Source organism: Astyanax mexicanus, chromosome 2, assembly GCF_023375975.1.
Source record: "Astyanax mexicanus isolate ESR-SI-001 chromosome 2, AstMex3_surface, whole genome shotgun sequence".
In the NCBI taxonomy this organism is placed as follows: domain Eukaryota; kingdom Metazoa; phylum Chordata; class Actinopteri; order Characiformes; family Acestrorhamphidae; genus Astyanax; species Astyanax mexicanus.
In genome coordinates this window covers 35,778,694-35,802,024 of record NC_064409.1, presented here as the reverse complement: position 1 = coordinate 35,802,024, position 23,331 = coordinate 35,778,694, and the positions used below count along the sequence as shown (strand labels likewise).

At 38.2% G+C, this 23,331-nt stretch overlaps 1 protein-coding gene across 2 annotated transcripts; it reads right to left on the bottom strand.

Moving 5' to 3' along the window:
* Positions 1-6,861: 6,861 nt before the first annotated feature.
* On the bottom strand, positions 6,862-23,144 carry ppp6r2a (protein phosphatase 6, regulatory subunit 2a). 2 transcript variants are annotated; one of them, XM_049474276.1, is made up of 24 exons: positions 22,843-23,144; positions 20,931-21,090; positions 18,970-19,224; positions 17,467-17,653; positions 16,919-17,056; positions 16,389-16,454; positions 15,952-16,064; positions 15,604-15,717; positions 15,298-15,424; positions 14,842-14,994; positions 14,350-14,568; positions 14,052-14,116; positions 13,836-13,951; positions 12,664-12,749; positions 12,343-12,423; positions 12,119-12,216; positions 11,740-11,797; positions 11,520-11,647; positions 11,210-11,376; positions 10,912-11,047; positions 10,669-10,724; positions 10,436-10,583; positions 10,191-10,322; positions 6,862-9,742 (listed from the first exon to the last, which is right to left on the bottom strand). In XM_049474276.1, exons 3-24 carry the CDS (start codon positions 19,194-19,196, stop codon positions 9,700-9,702), a joined length of 2,658 nt encoding a protein of 885 aa, XP_049330233.1. In that variant the 5' UTR covers positions 19,197-19,224; positions 20,931-21,090; positions 22,843-23,144; the 3' UTR covers positions 6,862-9,699. The 2 variants fall into 2 exon arrangements, with proteins under 2 accessions (XP_049330233.1, XP_049330234.1); XM_049474277.1 differs by having other exon boundaries at positions 10,669-10,721.
* Between the last annotated feature and the right edge of the window lie 187 nt (positions 23,145-23,331).

Sequence of the window (23,331 nt, the reverse complement as noted above, 5' to 3'; positions counted from 1 at the left end):
CTTCTGTTGTTGATTCTGTTGTTTTAAATGCTAGAATAATTACTATGACAGAAATGAGCACATGGTTTACATAGAAATTCCCATTGTTCTGTGTAAGTCTATCAGTTAAATTTTCTGAGAATTTAAAGCTAAATTCAAACATTTTTAGAATAAGCAGGTTAGTTTATACATCAGGTTTTTGTTACAAGATGCAAAAATGGAAAAATCTAAAAATCATGTAGAGCTCATTTTCTTTCCACCCTTCCTTGTTTTTCCTGAAGTTCAGATTGTGAGGAGCACAAATATTTAAAAAAATGTCGGCTCAAACAATTAAACTGAAAATCAAACTGATACAGTGGCTTGCAAAACTATTTATACCCCTTGAACTTTTTCATATTTTGTCATCTTACAACCACAAACTTAAATGTATTTTATTTACATTAGAGACAATAGCAAATAATTTTCGTTCCACTTCATAATTATACATAGATAAAAAAATTTAATCAAATAAAAATCTGAAACGTGTGATGTGTAAAAGTTCACCCCCCCCCCCCCCCCCCCAATATCAATACTTTGTAGAGCCACCTTTTACTGCAAATACAGCTGCAAGTCTTTTGTAGTATATCTCTACCAGCTTTGCGCATCTAAAGACTGAGATTTTTGCTCATTCTTCTTTACAAAACAGCTCAAGCTCATCCAGGTTGGAAGGCAGGGTCGTGCAGAGACCTTTGGAGGGGCAGGGGCTCAAAGTCAAAAGGGGGCACATCCAGCACAAATTTGAAACACTATACAGAAACACACCTTACATTATAACTGGTTGATTTGTGGTCTTACTGTGGTGTTACTCTTATCTACAAATGAACAGAAGTCACGTAGAACAGTGTTTCTAAACCCCGTTCCTGCATATTCCCACTATTATTCATATTCTACAGCTTTCTCTGCTTTAAAGGCACTTTAATAAAGTACGTGGTGGTATGATGTATTTAATACACTGCTGGATATACATAATGATTGATCTATGAGCCACAGGGGGCTAAGAGATTTTAACAGGTAAACTCAATAAAGAATTGATAATTAGCTGATTTAAACTACCAACATAAAGTATTGTAACTTACTAAATTCTAGCTATCCTCTACATCCAGCTTCTAGCAAACTAGTTTGATAAATTGATTTTCATTTATTATAGCTGACAGCAAGTCCTGCAATCCTAAATTAATAAACCCAATTTGAAAAAATTAAATAGTTATTGGCTGGACAGGCAAATCAGGGCAAGTTAAACATTACATTTATATATTTCTCTCAAATCTTGACTACCTATATAAACTAGCTAATTCCAAATTTAATTCCTAACTGACTAGATACAAGCTGCAATGTATTATACACACAGTGAGTTTGATCCGTGTCTTTTTAGGCAGATATCAGAAACAATGTCATCACAGTTTATAAGGTTAGCCTACCGTTACCTTTCTTTTAGGAAAATTGCTGTATATCCAGATTAGTTTTAACGTCAGCTGCTGCTGCACCCGCTGCCTAAACTCACACTGTGGGGGGTTTCCCCACTCACACTTACTCTCCTCCATAAAACCTGTTTTTCCTGAAAGGCGGGACTTTATCCTTGATCCTTGAAATGAATGGGAAAATACTAATACACATAGACGGCGGGGAAGAGGGGTAAAATATGGATGTAGAGCGTTTAATTTTTATGTCTTGCCACACATGCCTAATGTGATTTAAGACTGGGCCATTCTAACACATAAATATCCTTTGTTTTAAACCATTCCACTGTAGCTCTGGCTGTATGTTTAGGGTCATTGTCTTAAATCTCCTTCCCAGTCTCAAGTCTTTCGGTCTCTACCAGGTTTTCTTCCAGGATTGCCCTGTATTTAGCCCCATCCATCTTTGCATAATCTCTGACCAGCTGCCCTGTTCCTGCTGAAGAAAAGCATCCCCACAGCATGATACTTCCACCACCATGTTTCACAGTGGGGACGGTGTGTTCAGGATGATGAGCAGTGTTACTCTTCTGCCACACAAAGCACTTTGTATTTAGGCCAAAAAGTTTCTGCAGCTCTTCCAGAGTGACCGTGAGCCTCTTGGCCTCCACAACTTTATCTCCGACCTGTCTGGTGAGTTGCTTGGTCTCCATGATGCTGTTTGTTCACTAGTGTTCTCTAACAAACCCCTGAGGTCTTCACAGAAAAGCTGTATACTGTATACTATACTGAGACTAAATTACACACAGCTGGACTCTATTAACTTATTAAATAAGTAACTTCTGAAAGCAGTTGATTGCACTGGATTTTATTTAGGGGGTTCAGAGTAAAGGGGGCTGAATACTTTTCAGATTTTTGCTATCTGAAGAATAAGGAGGTATTTGAGATTCTGTGAGAAACATTCATGGATTGTGATGTCAGTGTTCTATAAGGTTTTGTTTTCATGTCGGAGAGCATTTTCAATAAACTTCATTTTCAATGGGCAAAAACCCTGAGTAAAGAAAAGCCCACATTCTTGTGAATGGGACATCAGCTTGGTTTAGGAAAACTTTAGTGAAGTGAAAGGAATTATGGCTGAAACTGAGGACTACAGAAAAAGACACGTGCCTTTTCTTGAAACTATAGGCCTACACTTCACCTAATGTGATATATAGGCCTACAGTTGCAAGAAAAAGTATGTGAACCCTTTGGAATTACTTGGATTCCTGCATAAATTGGTAATTAAATGAGTTCTGATCTTCTTCCAAGTCACAACAATAGACAAACACAGTCTGCTTAAACTAATACCACACACAAAATATATATGTTTGCATATATCACACCTCCCTGAACTTATTTTTTGCAACTTGGGATGTCCGAGTTAGCTATATTTTACCAGCAAATAAGATGTTCCCAGTCATTAGGGTAAACTGCACTGCAAAGTTTTAAATTAAAGGGGGAAATTAGCCTCCATGTATTGCTAATGCTACTTGTACCTGAGTGTAAATTGTCCCACTCTTCAATTCTTTTAATCAACAAAAAACAAGTCTATCCTTGGTTGAAGCAACAGTGTTGAAGAAGGCAAGCACCACAGAAATGTGCAGGAATGAGAATCCCAGGGTTGGGTAAATTCTGCCTCTCTTTAGCTGATCAACAAGCTGTTTACTTTAAATGTGGTTATAGTGGCCCAGAGTCAGTCAGCAGTTTTTGCTTATTTCTCTGCTCCACCACCCCCACCAAACCTGCCAGTTAACAAGCGAGTAAGAAGCAAAAGAACAAAAACTGCAGGAAACCGGTCCTCCGGGTTTAGAGTGAAGCCTACTTTGCTTAAGATCATGCTCTATATGGACCAAAGTACTGTCATTTCCGGGATAATGAGTGCATCTGACTGTAAGCCGCACCCACTTATTTCAAAAAGAAGAAATAATTTTTGTAAATATATTGGCCAAACCTGACTATAAGTCGCAGTTGTCCACATTATCATATTTATATATACTGACAAAAAGATGTTCCACAGCAACCTTTAATTAAAAAGCCTCTGTACACAAATAACATTACATACTGCAAACAGTGCCTTGACATGGCAGGTTTTAAAAAGTGCCTACAAATCACAAAATTAAATTCGTAATATTACAAGAGTAAAGTCATAATATAATAAGAATAATGTAACATTACGAGAGTAAAGTCGTAATATTAAAATGAAAAAGGAGAATTATTATTTGGGCAGCCAGTTTAAGAAGCTCTGAGGGGCTCATGATCTGTTACAAGGCTGCTGTGATTACTATTAGTTAGCTACATTTATAACCTGCTGCTTATTAATTAAACTACAGTCCAAGCAGTTAGCCTTCTTTTTCTATTTAATATTACAACTTTATATTCACAATATTACGACTTCAAACTCTAAGTCAACTTTTTTTTTTTTTTTTAAAGAGTGGCCCTAAAACGCTGGCATAGTCTCAGTGTCACGTTCGTCTCCAGGCAAATTCTCATTTGAGCTTGTGCTGTCCAGCCTTTTAAACCCTGTTGCTGATAGTGGATTTTTTGACACTGCTTCACGCTGTCAGAATCCACTGACAGTCTCGAGCAAAAGTTGCTCTTCCCATGCGGCTGCTTTTCATCTTAGCCTTACAGTTAGCTCGGAGCGCCACTTTAGCTGCATAGTTCACGCTAATGTCAAGTAGCTGCAAATACTTTGTTGTCCTGACGAGCCCTGGATTAATCTACACACTTATCTCTCCTGAAAACTGTTTATTTCATCTGATGTCAATAGGTTCATGGTTGTGTTCCAGAAAAATCCTTTTTCTCTTTTCCTATTTTGTGCTTTGTGAATTTCAGTGCATGAATAAATGTTTTTATAAAGAAGAACATGATTCCTGTGGTTTATGATGTACAGAGTGAAAGAGAGAAGAACAGGATACAGAGGGCGGATGCCACCTGACACTAGGCAGCATGTAAATAGGACCTGATGACACTGCAGATGCAAATTAGTAATAAGATGGTTACTTAAGCTGGCTATGACCCTCTGTTGTTCATGTGACAGGCTGTTCACCCCTAAGAAAATGTATAATAGGACCAGTGCACCCCTAGAATTAGAATCCACTGTGTGCTCTGTCTCTTTCTGCTAATGTAAAACCGAATGGACACTTCCTAAGTTTGGTATCTCATTACTCCGAGAAGATACAGTAATTTCACTTAATAGTTATATCACTAATTCTATGGAATATGTTATTTACAGATTTCATGGTTTTATTTGATAATTCTTTGAGTTCTTGGTTGTATAAGCCTTAACTGTTGGACGACAATCTTATAAATTCTGCTTTGTGGTACACCCCTCAGGTCATCCTGAGCAAACTAGTATGACCAGGCCTGACTATGCTGGTCAACCAGCATGACCAGTAGCACCAAATTAGTCGACCAGCATGATCAACTATGACCAAAATCAAATGCAACAAACTGGTCAGGAGCTGGGGGTTATTCCACAAAGCAAAATATCTTTAGCTATGTGAATAAACCCTGCTGTATGATTTGATTTGCTTAAATTCAGTTGCACAAAAGATGCTAAACTTAAGCACCACTCTGTTACAAAGGCAACAGACAAACCTGTGCTGCACCGGGCAAAAATTGAGGCCTAGCTCAATAAACTTGGCAATTTAAAAAATATATACACACCTAATTTTACGCTACTTTCTCCTCAATTTGGAAGGCCAATAGCACAATCCACCTTTGTTTTAATTTCCCATCATTCTGCATATCTGGCCCATTTTAATATGACACGTTAAAGACTACACAATTACTGGACAATAAGCTTCCAACAGGATTTTGGAGGCCTTATTACTAGCCAATCATCATGAAAATTGACCATTAGGTGTCATTATTTAACAAACAAGTATGTCCCAGAAATGTTATCTCAGTAAAAATAAATAAATAAATACTTCAACAATTAATAAAAATTTAACCGAAACATATTTTACAAAACGTAAAGATTCTCTAGAGTTCTCTGTAGCCTACATGCAATTATAGATGTGTCATCGGGTTTTAACACAGTAGAAAATTATTACACTAAAAATTTCTAAAATTAAACTGTGGCATAACTAAAGGTTGTAGTATGTTTATCCCATGCGTCACTGTAGATCTTGTCATACAGCAGCAATTTAGTGGTTATAATAATGTGTTGTTTATAATGCATGTTTATAATGTGTGAAGTGCTAAAAAATTTAGGAAGTTATTAGCCAATCATTGACTTTCACATCTCTGTTTATAAGTGTCAAGTCCTTATATTGAACAGCTCTGTAAACGTTTTATATCCATACTTTAACAGAGTCCCTGATCGTCTTTGCCCCACTTTAGTGATTCTGGTTGTTTTCATTAATTGCACTTTGAGAAATGGAAAGATCTTTGAGAAACTTTATTTTGTTCTCGGATCCTTCATTTTTAGGAAATGAGAATGACTTGCCTTAGTTTGTTTTTTTTATAACTTTGCTTTCATATTGACGTGTTTTACGTTGGGGAGGTGGAGTCCAAGTTCTCCCAAAAATGCCAAGTGGGCCTCAGGAGTAATAATTTAAATACTTCTTAACCATGGAGAACCAAAATTTTATACTACATAATACGATGAAAAATTTCATTAGAAAGACTGACTTGCAAATCACAGCTTGATTGGTACACAAGCTTATGTAATGTAAGAGGGATTTATCACAGGCCATTTTCCTGGCAGGAGGGGTTTTATTAGATACTGTCAACTGATAGGAGCTTAATCAGTGTTCCAATTAATACACAACCAATCACAAACTTTAGCTCCAAACCCAAGTAACCCAATGACGATCTCATGATTGCCTTAAAGAATCCATGCCAGACTGAATGAGATGGGTGTTTTTTGTTCTGGTGGGAAAGCCTGCAAGAAGAGGAGCTGCTGGTCACTGTGGAAACGTGCAGGACTAACTGCAATATGGCTGCAACGATTAGTCGACATTACCTGCAAATTAGATTACAAAAAAATATATTGCCCCAGTGTTGACTATAAGTGCACTACACAAAGTGCTGGGGACTGGAACACATTGGAGAAGGGTTAAGGGCTGCTCACAGATTACATACTCCCTAACTTAATATCAACACATTTCATTTTTAAACAACTTCTGGGCAATTAAAAGGAATTTCAGCTGTTTCTATTCTATTTTGAAGTGATATCCACAGAAAATGGAGATGGCGAGCATGGAAGAATTAATCACTGATTAATTTACTAATCAGAAAAATAATCATCATCAGCATAGCTAACTACCAAATTAAATATTTGTTGCAGCTCTACTTTTAAATACTCCAAGATTTGTGTTTTTCATTTTAATAGTGTGAGATCCGGTTGGGCAAGACATGCTGGGCCCAAAAGACAAAGCCTTAACTTCTGACGGACAGCAAATTCAACTCTCATTATGACAGATTTATTCCATTTCTGATATTGAACAATCTTTTCAAACAAATCTGAAAAAATATCTAGCAAAATATAGATACAGTTACAGTTAACACTGCCATGTATAGACCCAGTCTATACACAAATGAAATATGCCTTTATTCTTTCTTTTGAATTCTTTTTTTTTCATGTTTGCAAATATAATCAATCAGAATTTGTGGCTTTGGGAATAATGTGCATCTTCAGCCTCAACCTGGTACTTTCTCATTTGTCTCGGTTCTTTTCTTCTTAAAAATTAACTCAGGGTGTTCTCAGGGTCATTAAAACATCCTGCTGTAGCTGGAAAATAAAATAAGTACTATTAAGATGACTCTAGGGTAGAGACCATTACAATCCTCATTACGTCATTTCAGAAATATGCATGGTCTATACTTGTACAATAATCTTAAAGCATAGAAGAAATGACAAAACAGTAGAATACTAAAAGCTGTCCACAACAGAAATTTGAATTTTAACAATACTTCCCTTCTCAGTATTACTCATGCACTCAACTTGTTAACTGCAATGCTGGTGCCAGAACTACAGGTCTGAAGGAGCTTTACACTGAGCAAAATAATGAATTACCCAGTGATGATTACACACTTATGGCACTGGTTCCTAATCCTGGTCTTGAAATGACCCTGGCCTGATTTAGTGTTTAACATTCTCAAACATTAACCACACACAGCATTTTTTGTTGTGGCAAACACATTACAGTGTTCAGGGTTGTGCTATTACAGGACCAGGAAAGAGAAACACTGATCAAGGTTATAAACAATTCAGTTCACAACCTTTGCTGCATCAGGACTTCAGATTAAAAAAAGAAATTAAGAAGCTAATTGAAACTAATTTACTGCCACCGTCCAGAGAAATTCATGACCTGCTACAATTCAGAGAAAAAAAAAAGTCTTCTTTTATAGATTAGCACACGGGGGTAAAGCCTGTGTTGCGAAGACTATTATAATGGTCTAAAAAAAATCTACACACAGAACCAGTCCAGACACAGGAACAAAATTGAACAGTTGAAAGCAGTATTTTGGTTGCTGAAGATCACATAAATTAGAATCTCTACAATATGTAAAATAATGTTGGTTAAAGTGAAAAATAAGATTCTTTAGAACAGTATACAGAAAAAGAAAAGAAGGCATCACATACTTTTGGCTTTGGAAATCAACCTATTGAAAATGTCAGATATAGAAAGCAGAGTCGACTGAGGCTTCATACGCCCGAGGCAGAGAACTTGAGAACTTACAATGACTGTTACACTGCATTAAAGGTGCACAGGTTTCAACATTAACACACCTTGTTAAGTGCATAAATAAATAATGCAAAATCCCTATTCTGTATTCCAACAGATTTGGTACCATCTTAAAACAAAGTTGTGATATGATGAACCAAAACAGACCAAATGTTCCAGAAATAAATGATGGTGATGGCCACGGTGAAGCACTGACAAATGAGCGTACTATAGCGATAGACAAACTGTAAGGAGACAATCAAATGAGCAATTGCTTTAACACCAGTCTGTGCTTAGGGGACCAAGCATTGTCCTTGCAAAGATCAAGGACAGTATAACATACTTCCAACTGTCTTGCACGTGCTTGTGGTATACAAAATAGCTCTAGTTGAAATGTGTACTTTGCTGTGAACATACAGGAAGAATGAACAATTTATTTACATAAAGAAAGACTGTAAGTAGGGCAACTTCTTTCCTTCCTATGATTGTGATGATTGATTTAGAAAGAGTTGCAACTTAAGGCTGATGTAATAAACATGTGTATCTCAAAAAAGTGCTTTTTAGGAGACGTGCCAATCTGTTAAACATTTAGAGAAAATACATACAGGCAGAAAGTCTGCCAATTTAGGGGGGGTGGTGGAAAGACAATTCAGTGTTAGCGGACAGCCTACAAAAGATGCCAAAAGAAACCAGATGTTTGTTATATGCTTGATTTATAATGCTCTGCATGCAAAAAAAAAAAAAGTACGCTCCACTATCAATGCTAGATTATCAAATGGATCAAAATTTAAATAAAACAGCAAAATTTTCATTATTGCACACAATGAGGAGAAGCAGTGACAATTTCAGATTTGGAATATTAACCCAGAACCCCCTCTTAAAAAAAAAAAAAAGAAAAACACCCCAAAGCACTTGAAAACACTCAAATATCTGTTGGATTCTGCTAGATTATTTGATTCGTTTTTAGAGAGGGGAAATAGGTTTTAATTAAAAAATTATCAAGGAAATTATTGGGGCACTATTTTATAAGGACAAAGATTTAAATAATACTTTTGAGTTGTGCTTAGATACAGTGAATGCTTGCATAAGTGCTCATTAAGCAATGTTTTGAACTTGATTCAGAACCTGTTGAGGCATAATTACTGAAGAATTTAAGAAACCTGTGCATTCCTATGTGAGCGCCTTTATATCCCAGTTTCAACGGTCTGCTTGCACGTGAAAGCTCACAAATGAATAAAGAGGGGGAAAAAATTAAATTCATAGAACAATCCTTAATGATCCAGTAACTGAAAGATCACTGCTACATTAAAACTGTGCATATTTCATACAAAGTTAAAAGGATTAAAAAGACTAACTCCTCTGAGCACTGTTCTGGTTACTGGTTGTGTTACGTGCCCCTCGCCTCCTCTTCCTGCAATGGCGGGTGCTGATTGGCAGTATCCAGGTCCAATAAACATGGCAGCATCATTTATTTTTAACACCAAAAGTGGTATTGAGGTTTTGGGGGTTAAGAATGGAAGCGGCAAAAGTGGGTTTGACCAGGCTTTTGTCTGGCTTTAAAATAACAGCCTTCAGATCGGTCCATTAGGTGTGATTTCAGAGGGCGCATCAACTCTGCAAAAGAAAAAACAAAAAAAGACAATGTATATAAAAAAGAAAAATTACACTCCTTCCCAAACATTAATATGGCCCACAACAAAATTCTATTCTATGGCCCGAACAAAATTAAACGTTTTTTGCAGGTTTCCATTAATTAATAGCCTACATACATCTTATTAAAGACAATGGTATACATACGTCTTATTAAAAAAATATTTGTTTAAAATGCATTTTAAAATTTTAACATCCTAGCAGATTTACTAACAAAAGCACAATATTGTTCCTGATCATTTAGTCTTTTTAGGCTGAATACTCATTTTTGGCTGAATAATTTAGGTTGTGGCATTTAGATCTTTTAGGTCTAATTGACAGAGGTTTACATTTGTACAGCATGAGTAAATAATGAAATTTTGGAAATATCTTTTTACAGAGTATCATGTTTATAGAATATATAGACTAATACCTCTTGTCTGTCACAGTGGTGTTTTCTGAATCTCCTTTGGGTGCCTCAGCCTCTGTAGTTGTTGCAGACTCTGTGATCTTCGGAGACCCATCTGTAATAGTGAGCTTCTCCATAGATTCAGAAGGTGCCTCACTAGAAGGACACAAAACAGCAAATTAATATCAAAGACTAACAATTAGTTGCCGAAATCAGCAGGATCAGTTTTAAAATATAAAATGCTTACAATGCACCAGTATACAATGTACCTCTGGGTTACAGCTTTCTGACTGGTAGGGGCCTTGGGAGAGCCCTCAGTCTTGTCATTTCCTGCCTCTTCTTCACTGTCGGAGCCCCCAGAGGAGCTGCTGTCTGAAGCTACAAGAGGAGCCTTTCGACCTTCCCATTCCCCTGTGCCTGGAGAGGGGAGATGCATTAATTTACAATAACTGGCAAACATCATTTACAAAGATCTATGAAAAGGGAAGGAGGGGGGGCTTACCTTTTTTCTCTTGGTTTTGCTCTGGACGACTTTCCGAATTAGTGGACTCTGTGCTGCTGTAACAGAAGTCACAAAAAAAAAAGTGTACTCAGGGATTAGTTCTGATAAGATTAGCATTTCTGAGCAAAATAGCAGAAGACAACAACTACAGGCAAAAAAAAAAGAAAAGAAAATATAAACATTGCCACATTAACGTGGAAGCACCCAAACAGGTTTCACACTGTACAGCCAGACTCAGTTTACCTGCAGAAAGGCTGAAACTCAGTGAAGTTGGCCCAACCAGTGCCCCGCTGCTCCTCATTACCCTGCTCAGGGGCAGAGGCCCAGGAACCAGAGGAGCCATCCTCTGCCTCACCAAAGCTTGCTGTCCAGCCAGGACCTAAACCAAACAGACAAAAAACAAAGAATTTCAGCATTTTGTTTTGTTTTTAGATCTGAGCAAATGTAACCTAAGGTCTAAAATTGCCCCTGATGTTGCAGTAGCAAATCACACTTCATAATTATAGGCATTTGGTGAGAAAAGGTTTTAAGCGATACATACTCTGTTGTGTCTGTGGTGACCCTGTTTTCTTGCTAGTTGCTGTTTGTGTGGAGGGCTGAACTGCTCCTTCCTCTTCTTCCTCTTCCTCCGAGGCCGACCCGCGGCCCCGCTGCCCATTCCTCACAGGACCCTTAGGTGAGCCGTCTGAAGACAAAGACACCCCAAACCTGAGAAAGTGTAGAAAAAAGGATTAGCTATATACATCCTGGGTACACATATCGTCTAATAGATAAATAATTAGCAAAAGTAATATTAAAAGTTTATTGTTGAATCATAAATAAACTTTTGTTTTAAAGCAATAACAAAATACCTAGACCGGGATTTCACTTGAGTTGCATAGTTTATCTCTTTATCCTCCCAAATGTCTTCTTCCTCTTCACAGTCATCAAACTGCTGTATTTTCTCTTTACAACATGCCTCAAAGGCAGCAGCATTGGCCTACAATTACAATTGCATTTTTAGGCACACTAATTACAACATCATCAAGAATTGAATACAAACATATGTTTGACATGGGCACAGAAACTTACACTGTTATCATCTGCATCAATATTAAAGTTAATCTCAGCAATACGATCAAAAGTGGCACTGAAAAACAAGAACATATAATGTGTTGAAATTTACATTTTAACTATTAACATATGTGGGCACAGCTAAAAAGTGGATTCAGACTTATTTATTCTTAATGCAGGAAATCAAAACCTTGCACAGAGATGCATCAGAATCTTGAATAGAGATCTTGCATTTAGTTTGACATTCAGCCTGGATTAATTAATATATATATATATATATATATATATATTTTTTTTTTTACACGTGTCAAATTTTTAAAATATTACCAGAATAGCTGAGCATGTAATCGTTGTAAAGCAAAATGTTTTCCCTATTAATGCCTAAAGTTTAACTTACTTGATGTTTTCATCATGTTCACTGAATTCCTCATCATTAAAGCCAAACTGATCGACAAAGTTGGCAGTCATTTGTTGGATCTGATAATCAGAGAATGCCTGTAAGAGAAACATGAACTATGAATGAAGAACAGGAAACAAAGAGCTTAAATGGTCAGCTCCCAGTATCACGAGATATATTGATCAGAAACTTAATTCTTGTAAAACACTCACTGACTGGTTTACCTGTTGGATAGACAGATCATTGGGGAAGGGGCTCTCCATGTCATCATCTTCACTGGAAGAATGCATGTTATGCGTGCTCACCTGTAACCATACATGACAATGTTTAAAATTAAGGCTTGTGGAGCCAGTCGGTATTTTTTTTTGCTACAATTTACTTTGCAAGCAGATTGTTGTGTATTTCAATTAGAACAAGTGCTTAAAGGCTTATCCTGGGCAAAGATGTGACAAATACAAATCAATTACAGAAAGCTTTGATTTGAGCAAAAAAAAAAAAATCTTAAATAATATGACTTGTAAAGTGAAAACATGCTGGTTCTGTACCAGATCCACAGTGTTTCTCCTGTTCGTTTCTCTCAGGGTTTCCCCAACAAAACTCTCCCAACGCCCTCTGCAGTCCTCAGGCAGTTCTGCAAATAATCAAGAATAAAGCATACTGTGACTACTGTAACACATGTAAAAAAAACTTACTGATATGACTAAAGTGCAGACTTTCAGGTATTATTCCACAGGTGGGTGGGGGTGTTCATATTGCATGAACTAATATATAGAGGTGACAATAAGTGCACGTTAATTAGTTGTAAAACAGCGCTTGCTGGCTTAGTTCAGTAGTTAGCTAACTACCATGGAATTGTGACTGTAAATCAGACAGATATTGTGTCACATCATATTAAAAAGCCCTTTTAAAGGCTGTTCTTCAATATGAAACTAATTTACAGTAATAGGCCATCTGACTGGTGAGTTTTGATGTACTTAATGTTTTGGCTGCCCTGTTGTACTTTGGTCATACAAATGAGGTGGTTTGCAGAAAGGGTACCCTCTATATTCACTGCATGCCACTGATATACATACATATACATACATACATACATATATACATACACATATATATTTATACATATATATATATATACATACATATATACACATACATACATACACACACACACTTGTACAATCAAACACTTTTGTCTTCAACAGTCGTCCAGGTGATCTGACATTGCTGAGCTCCTTCATTTCTGGACACTCCTTAAGTTATCTCTCTAATGGGTTTGCTTAGTTTTTGTTACTTAATGATGACCTGCTTCAATTGCTTTGTCACCTCTGTGGCCTGCTTGACCTTCCATGAACAGAAGCAGAAGACTGAAAAATACTTAACTGCAGACCTTGTATGTCCTGTAATAAGTGGACAGGCCATGCTAGACCATGAAACTGCTAATCAGTCAACTGAGGGGGGGCTGGGAGCCATTCCAAAAATATCTATATAATATATATATATATAGATACAGATATAGATATAGATAATCTATATAAGTCTCTAAGTTGAATGTCTACACTTCAATCTGTCATGACAGATGGATTGTTTCATTTTAAATCCACGTCGGTGTTTCACAGGGAAAAACTATATATTTGTGTCCCTGTTCATAAAGTTGAGGCAGAAACTGTGTAAAAGCTACAAAGATAATGAACTTTTGCACACACTTCTGTGAACATACCTTTAATTAGATCACTAATTTGGGACTGCACCTGTCCTTTCTCCAGGTTCTGAACCACAGTGTTGGCAATTCTTGTCAGATGCCCCATGTTACCTCTTCTGGTGCCACCATCAATCCTACAGACAAGATTAACAGTTAATACATAACAGGAAAAAAATGGATCACCCAATACAGACATCTACACTGACTTATGTAAGAGATTTATGAAACTCGTACTGAATTCTGTCGTTCTCCTCCCAGGCATCCAGGATCCTTTGCACCAAGCGGCACTGCTGGAAAAGCTGCAGAATGTATAGATTTTATTTTATTAAACCTAATATAAAAATACAAAGGCAAAAATACAAATAGACGTAAATTGTTTAAATTAAAGTTTTTATTCTTATTTACTGCTACAAACCATGTACAAATATCAATATCTGACTTTATGCTTTAGTGAAATATTTTACAAGTTTAAGAGGCTAAAGACTAATTAAACAGCGCACAGTGTCCCACAGTAAACACAGCAGAAACTTACATTGACCACCAAGGCATCTTGGATGGATGTGTGTGCTGGGTCTGTGCTGCTATTCTGGACTGAAGTCCCCTCCTCTTTCTGGCCATCTGACCCTGGATCGTGATTCTGAAGAGTTGGGGTCTGGAGACCAGTGTGAGCAGAGTGGTTCAGAATTGATGCCACACACAGCTCCACTTGGAAGTGCAAGAAGTTATTCCAGGTGTATTTAAAGAATAAATCCTGTAAGCAGAAATGTAAAAAGTCAGTACTTTATAAATAGTGTTTTATTTTCAAAAGGAAGTCTTGCCAACACCACAGCCTAATTCCAAAAGGAGACATGCATCTTTTATACATTAGGTAAAAGAGAACAGCAAATAATGTGTGGAAGGAGTACCATGGGACAAATACAAAAGAAAAAAAAGACATGGAAGGAAGTCTGCAGCAGGCATAACAAATATAAAACAAGATCTTGTACTGTGGAGTGTGTGTGTGAAAGAAATGCTTAACCCTCACCAGCAGCAGGTCCATGGTGTTGAGCCTGCAGAGCTCCTGGCAGATGCTGTGGTCACTGGTCTGCAGCAGGGAGGCCACCAGTCTGGCCACATGAAGGCGGGCGTTCCCCAGCGGTTGCTCCAGAACGCCAACGGTTGTGAGTATTGCACTTTTCTGCTCCATGCCACACAGGAAACAAGCAGAAATAAATTGGATGTACTTTGAGGAGGTTTAAACACTGGACAGTCCAAAAGGAGCCACACTTTCATGAAGCCAATACACGATGTAAATATAAAGCTCCTTAGTTCTATATATTAAAAATAATTTTCTTATGAAAATTCTATTATGTGAGCAATGAATGGGTGTCTGTTTTTCCTACTTGTACCTAACTTGCATTAAGGTTTACTAGTACGCCCCACACCCTTGAGGACCATCACCCAAAATTTAATTATAGCTTTAGTTAAATATCTAAAACACCTTAGGAGGGTCCAGAAGGAGTTGCTGGAAGTCTTTCAGATGAGGCTCAATAGCACGTAGAATACTGCCACTGACAGTGTAAGACCTTTCACATCCCTGAGAATACAATTCCATTAGACCCTCCAGCCTGAAATAGAACAACAAAGTCCACATTATTTCCAATTAGTAGTGCGTGTGTGTGTGTGTTATATATATATATATATATATATATATATATATATATATGAGAGCTGATGTGAATAAAATGAGAAGAAAGGGAGAGGTGCTTGTAGTGTAATGTGGACCAACACCAGCTGTTCCACTCACCCTGACCTCCTCGTCTCCAGTAATGTAAGAAGCACTTGAGTTCCATTGACAACAGAAGCTTCGCTCTTCTCCCCCTCAAACATGGTTTTCAAAAGCTGCGCCACATTCTCCTCTCTATTAAAAGAAGAAAAAAGTTCATTGAGAATTTTTATGATAAAAAAAATATATATACAGACATCTTTTTGGACATTTAGCCCTATCAGTAAACAAGTACTTTTGCATTATAATATTATACGAGGTGTTTAAAACAGGGGTAGCCATTCACTTCACTAACAGATTACAGTGATTTAGAGCCAAACAATTTGTCTTAACTTGATCATAAGTTTGGAAAATGACAAGCGAACTTACGACTCTAGGACTGCCAGTAAAGGGTCCGGCTCCATGGCCTCCGGCATCTGATTGGCCTGGTCTCTACTGAGACGGATGATGTCGCAAAGAGTTTGGGACGCATTCGATTGTCTCTGTAGCAAACAAGAAAGCATGAAAATATAAGCTGGTGAAAAACAGCAACGAACAGAATGCATTTATTCTTTTTCTGAAAAGAAAAAAAAATAGTATAAACACCAAAAAGAAATAAATAAATAAATATTTAATAAATATCAAAAGTTGCAGGATTAGATTACATTTAGCAGGTTTCTGAACCACTCATAGTAAAGTTTGGTGAGCTTGTTCGTCAATTTAAATTTAATTCAACAACAGGACATAACCAGGGTGCAAATTAACTCATGCCTTATATCAACACACAAATATGACCTCAACAAAAAATAAACCAGTGACTGTCTCACCTCTTCATCTCTCCCTGTGTGCATAAGCTCAGTCAGCCTCTGTATCAGCCGCTCCTCATTCAGCCACTGAAAACATAATACACTTCTTTATACTCTGGGCCCATGCCACATTAAGCCTACCTTCAAAACGCAAAAATACTGGACCCAGGTGCTTAAAAGGTCACACAAGTTCAGCAAGTTTAATTTTGGCATGGTCAAGTGCATTCAGGGGGAAAAAAGGCAGGAGAGAAAAAGTGCAATGTGATGCAAGACAGTGCACCATCACCTCTGCCAAAAAAGTACACAATACAGTATGTAACTGCTGAACATATGGTCAGAAGTATACAAGAAACTGCAAATAGTTAAAAATGGTTGAATTCAAACGCACTTTTGTAGCCTTCAACTACAAAACCACATCACAAAGGGTTTACAGGTAAGGGATTGCGCCTTTAATAAATTCAAACATATTCCAAAGAATATTCCAAACAAAATGAAATGTTAGACTTACAAAATGTAAAGTAACTGGACTAGAAAAATGTTTGCACCCTTACATTGAGAACCTCTTGTCTGAGAGGGGCCGGCTCCACGCAACTAATGAGACGCAGAAGTAGGTCCATCATGGCTGATGCATCTATGTGGTTCAGCACCAGACTGATAAAGTTGTGTTTTTTCCTTAGGAAGGAAATCACCTGGAACACAGATGCAATCACAAATCAATAAATATACTAAAATAACCAAGAGCCAGTGCTGTGCAGCTGACAGGATGATACAGTGCATGAGTATAGTAATAAAGGAACTGGAATAGAGAGAGAAAATAGTAAGAAGGCAGTTTTAGTGTTAAAACTAAGTACGTTAGACTAGTAAGTGACAATTTGCTCTCCAATCCAACACCTTTTCTGTGCATCCAGTATCAAAGGTCAGAACTAAGGCTAGTACTATTGACCATTTTTCTACTGATCAATCTATCAACTATTTAATCAATTAGTTGAGCAATCTGTTTTTTTGAGACAAATTACTTGCTGATAGTTCACAGGGATCAAACTGATAAAAGTATAATGTCATTGGAAAATTAAATAACATCCAAGTCATGAGTACCTACCTGCTCTGTTTTGCGAGCTATTAGGTTTCCGATGGTCTTGCTGAAAAACGAGGCCAGTAGAGGGTTGAGGGGTGGGTCTTGCTCAAGGAAACAATAAAGTTTCTCCAGCAAAGACTCATCTCCACCCAGCTTGTCATTAATAAGGGAAACATCAGAAGTGAGGAGTTCACAGGCAATATTTGGAAACCTAGAAGAATTAGAGACGTCAATGTTTATTCAAAAATTTGTGAGAGCTGCATCTTCCCGAACACACAATATATTTACTGCAAAAACATAAATGTCATTGTTATTTTCTAAACTGTAAGACATCAAGACTTATTGCTGTACAAATGTTATTTAAAGAGTCATGTATTAACTAGGATTAATGCTACATTCAATGCTTGTGATCATTCATCTTCCTCTTGATTATGTTCCAGAGCTTTTAAATTTGATGAAATCAAAGAAACTCATAATTTTTAAGTGGTCTCTTATTCCCCCCCCCCCCCCCCCCCAGAGCTGTAGATCAGTAATTTCCATGTTTAAACAACATCTGCACATTAAAATGCCTTTAAAATCTCATGTTCAGCTTTTTCTATCATTTTTAGAGATGGAGGACATAGTTGAAATAATTGTTGACTAATCGAAAAAATAATCATCAGATTAGTCAACTACCAAAATAATCATTAGTTGAAGCCCTTGCATTGACATAGATTTCATGTTTGAATACAGAAACATTAACAGTCTTGTAAGCTAGCTAGAATAAATAATAAATTGTATTCTAAGTACAAATGCAATACACAAATTTGTAGAATACTGTGAAGAAAATCAACATATCTTCAGGTTAAAGATGAAAGGTTTAAAAATTTGTTTAAAACTGGGAAAAAAGTGGGGAAAAATGTGTTGCAAATTTGTGTATTTTAAGAGATTAAAGAACAATCAAAAATCAGGAAAAATGCTATATAAAAAGTGTTTAATTATCAGTTACAATGGAATTAAGAAATTGCAGTTAACACAGCTACACAAATATCATCTTTATCCTCACCAGTGACAAGTTCTGATTTAGATCACATACTGGGAGAAAAGGGTACATAATTTAATAGAAAAAAACACTACTTAAACTGTCAAACATGGTAGTGGGACAATCAGACTTGGTCTTGAATATCAGCCAGTGATACTGGAAATTTTCACTGGATATAAAAGTATCAAAGGGGCTCAATTAAATACCAGCTAATTTTAACAGTAAACTTCACATCTGTATAGTAAATTCCATAAAAAGAGAATAGAAATTCATAGAAATGAACAGCAAGCTATTAACAGTAACATTTTTTGAACAGGGTTCTTTAACCTCCGCATGCCACTGTATCTAGAGAGAGGGAACATGACTCAAGATTATTCACTGCAATGCAATACTGTTGCCGGTATATGGGCCTGTTGCATATGAAAGTTTAAGGAGGCTTTAGAAGACAGACTGTAAATCTGCTTCCTAGAACTGCTACAATTCACATGTACTCTACAATGCCTTACTTGAAGCGTGTTTTTTCCTCCAGGTCAGAAGGGGGCTCCTCTGTGATGAGGCTGACCAACTCCTGCATGCAGTGATCCTGGGAAAGGAAGAGCAGCAGTCTTCGGTTCTGGGCCTTGCACTCCTGCAACACATCTTCCTCCTCCATCAGCTCCCGCAGAGTCACGTCCTCCTTGTCCAGCAGCTGGTCGATATGGGAGGTGGTGTGCAAATCAAACTTCCAGAACATGGTGGCGGTTGCAGGAGGAAGCACAGGACTGGAAAGTAAAAAAAAAAAAAAAAAAAAACAGAGACCTCAAATATTTAACTCATCATTAATCACTTTCATATCACTTATGCATTTGTTAATGTAATGAACTAAGACACTTAAAATCTCCAAAAATAAAAAGGTGCTTTATTTACTTAAATGCCAGAATTCCTGGAATAGAAATATGTAAATTGATCATTAAATGTTACCTTAGGGGAAAAGTTGAGAATGCCCACACCCAAATAAGTTGTGAGGTGATATCGTGTGAGTAAGACTAAACACTGGCAAGGCAACGTGAATAAACATAATTTAAGAGAAATTAAATAGCGTGTGCTAGATGCACGAGACACTTAATTTCTGAGCATTTAACATTCCTCAATCCACAGTGTCACGTGTGTATCAGAAATACATCATAGAAGGCATAATCACCCTCCACGGACAGTGTAGTGGGCTGTAATAACTAAACAGCAATTCAACTGCTGAAATTGTTTGTGTGAACAGACAAAACATTCTGGCAGAAATCACATCCAAATTCAGTATAGGAGTTTCCTAGATGCATGTCCTGCAGGTTAGTGAAATGTTCTTTAACTTCTGTGGGACATAGCAAAAGTCATGGGACACCATACTAGTTCCTGTCCCATGTCAAGTTTTATGTCCATATAAAATGTGGTATAATAATATGGACAACTCTGAAAGTATACAGAGAACAGCAGTAAAAAAGAACGGTAGTCAAATGCCTACTAAAACAGCCCTAATGAAAGTGTAAAGGAAATGCTAACAGCTAATGCTTATAGCTACCAGTGGAGTGAACATGCCTTAGTTACAGAAATGTATTGTTGCATTAGTGATTAAGTTACAGAGACTTCATCACTACACTGCCATCTATGGCAGTAACTTATGAGCCAGCTGGGGCAGCACGGCATCAAGGCAGTGACCTTTAATTTCGGACACAGTCCATGTGTGCTTCTGATTGTTTGAATGAAAACCTTCAACCACACTGGACCTTCACAAACACCATTGATCTCCAGTGCAGTAGGGTAAAACAACCAAGCCATACCAAACACCATCTGTATATAATCATGATCAGAAAACACTTTTGTAACGACTGCTATTTAAATGTGTGACAAAAGAGACATTTTAAGCTTATTCGGTTGCTACATCTGAAGCACTTCCTCCTTTACTTTTTAGTATGAATTGATCAATGACACTGACTGCAGACTGTTTACACACAGTGTAACTAATGCCTTTGCGATTTTTCTCTTGCGATTCTCTATTTAATTTTGTACAACTAAAACAAAAATGCAAATTTTTTTACAGCTTTACCCTCATTTTGAACAACAGTGAAAATTTGCTTTGCAAATATGGCATTTTTTTTTACGAAAAACATTAGAAAATAAACATAAACATAATTTTTGACTGATAATAAAATAATATTATTCAACAGAATTATTCCACAATGTATTTTACAACCAGGCTGTGTGGACCTATTTTACTGATCCCATAGTTACTCTGTAAAAGTAATTTTTATGCTGTCATCAACTTGGCACTACAAAGTCAGTTCTTGGTGCATAGCAAGCTTAATTAAATTTAAAAACAAAAAACAGTTACGTAAAATGTTACGTAGTTCTACCACTTCATATGAATAGCACAAATACCAATATTCCCTTATTTATCTTTTTGTAGATTACATGTTTTTTAAGGAATACAGTGATTTACCAGCAGATGAAATTAGTGAATCCTTAATTACACCTCCTCCACAAGCACACAGGCATTTGAGTGGTAGAACGCAGAGAGCACGGAGCGTCCTGGCATTAATCAGCATGGGGTCCACTTCCCACCAGGGCCTCCTCCTCAGAACACACGCCTTAGAAGGACACTGGAGACCAGGGGTGAAGCGGCAGAGAAAGAGAAAAGAGAAGAATACATATATGAATTTACTGTTTGGTATAACTTGACCATGCCTGTTTGCAGAGATCCCACATTTACAGCTTGTGCACGCACGACAAACCAATTTGAGAAATGTTCCTCTTACACACAATGTTCTCTACAACTGTCACTTCCTTGCCAACAGTAAACACACATACACATGCGCACACACACACACACACATTGAGTTCCTCTGTACTAGGTTATGCAGTATGCAGTCTTCAGAACATACTAAATTTGTTCTGTGCATCACAGTGCCTTAACTCTCTTCCAGGCAAAAAGATTACGCCATCTGACACGACATTTATGCCAAATTGACGCGTTCACCCCTCACTACAATTCATGTGCATATGGCTCACTCAAGACAGCAGCTGGTACATGTTTCCTTAAGCATTAAATACCCTAGTGATGAAAAATAAATGGAACAACGCTTAAAACTGGACAAGGCCTTCTCACTGGTACACAGCTGTAGAAGGCACAAAAAAGTCAGTTGGGAAAAGTGACCAAAAAATGTAGGAGAGAGAAAAAACTGTTTCCTGCTTTTATGTGGACATCATACACCACACATGCAGAAATGTCCATCCTGCAAATATCACAATACTCAGCTCACTCCAACAGAAACCCCTCAAGTGTCCCCCCGGTTAACTCCTCCTGTCTACTCTAAACAGGAAAGAAAACTAAAATAGAACAGAGCTGTGGTGATTTAAACAATACAGGCCATAAGGCACGGGTCTAAAACAGGGCCAATATGTTGAGATGCTGAGCGAGAGGATTGTGGCGGCACTGAGGAGCAAAACAAGTTGCAATTTATTGCACAACTCAGCAGGGTCCAGAGGCAGCTAGCTAGCGTACTTGATACACAGCAATTCCACTGAGCCCTGGACCGCTGAGCTGCTGTTTACGTGCCACAAAACTACTGAATACCAAAATACCAGCTACTATTCACTCATTCAGACAGACAGAGAGTGTGGGCTCGTTCTACAATATCTGCAGAGAGAATTCACTAGTTTAGGTTGTTAGTTAGTCTAGCTAACACTACTTTTTTTAAGCACCTTCCTAGCTAAGAAACGTTGGCCAAGTTTTTTTAAAAACTTGATTCTAGCTAAAAGTGAACTGCATTAATTAACTTCCAGCCGTTAGCGCACACCCCTGAGAATATAACAGTGCAGTTAAAACTATTGATTATTTAAACGTAGTATTTTCACTGATTAAGCCTCAGTTCAGTGAGTTTGTCTGGACTACATGTTGAGCTGTGGATGTGAGGCCTGTTGAGACTGTGAATCCGACCGTTAGCGTTAGCTGAGTAGAGTCGGCTAGGCTAGGCTAGGCTAGTCGTTTCCAACTTTAGGAACAACAGACCGAGATATCGGAATTTAACGCGCTCTGTAACTCCGCTCACCACAAACTACACCGAGTCCGCCCCGTCTGTAGTCTCCGGGCGTGTGTGAATGTCTGTCGGTGTACATCAGTTAACAGTTTTCGTCCTGTTTCTGCCGCTGCAGGACTGAGTGAGTGAGTGAGTGAGTTAGCGTTAGCTCTGTTAGCGGAGCGAGTCTCCGCGGCCAAACTCGAGTTTGAGCTGCGCTCCTCCAAACCGCCCCGCTCTCTCTCCGCAGAATAAACCGAAACCCGAGAGCATGTCCGGGCGGGGAGCCTGCAGACCGGGCCGAGCTCACAGCGCCTCAGCCCTGCCCGAACTCACCTCCTGCAGCTCGCTGTGGAGCGGAGTGTCTGCGCAGCGCGGAGGAACCGAGGTGGTTTGCCTGTGAAGCTCCGCTCCCCCCGCGCTCAGCCTCGGAGTTCTCTCCCGCCGCCGACCCTCAACAAGCGGCTATCTCCCCAGAGGACGGCGCATGCTGCACTGGACCTCTCGCTTTGAACTCAGGGACGGGTCACGCAGCTGCCCGGGTCGCTGGACTCCGCCGCTCACACGCGAGTCGAGAGAAAATCGGTCATATTTTCGATTCAAAATGGCGAAGTGTGACGGGGGCGCGCGCTCGCTCTCAGGTTATTTACTGTAGGAAGAGAGCGCGCGCGCTCCTGTCTCCTCGTGCCCCTCCCCCTCCTCTGCGCGAGGGGGCGCTGCCGGGGCCGCTCCTCACATCCATAATGCAGAGCCGGGTTATGACTGCGAACAGCTAGAGGGAGCCCGCGAGTGAGTCTTCAATGAAAAGGGGTGAATGGAGGTAAA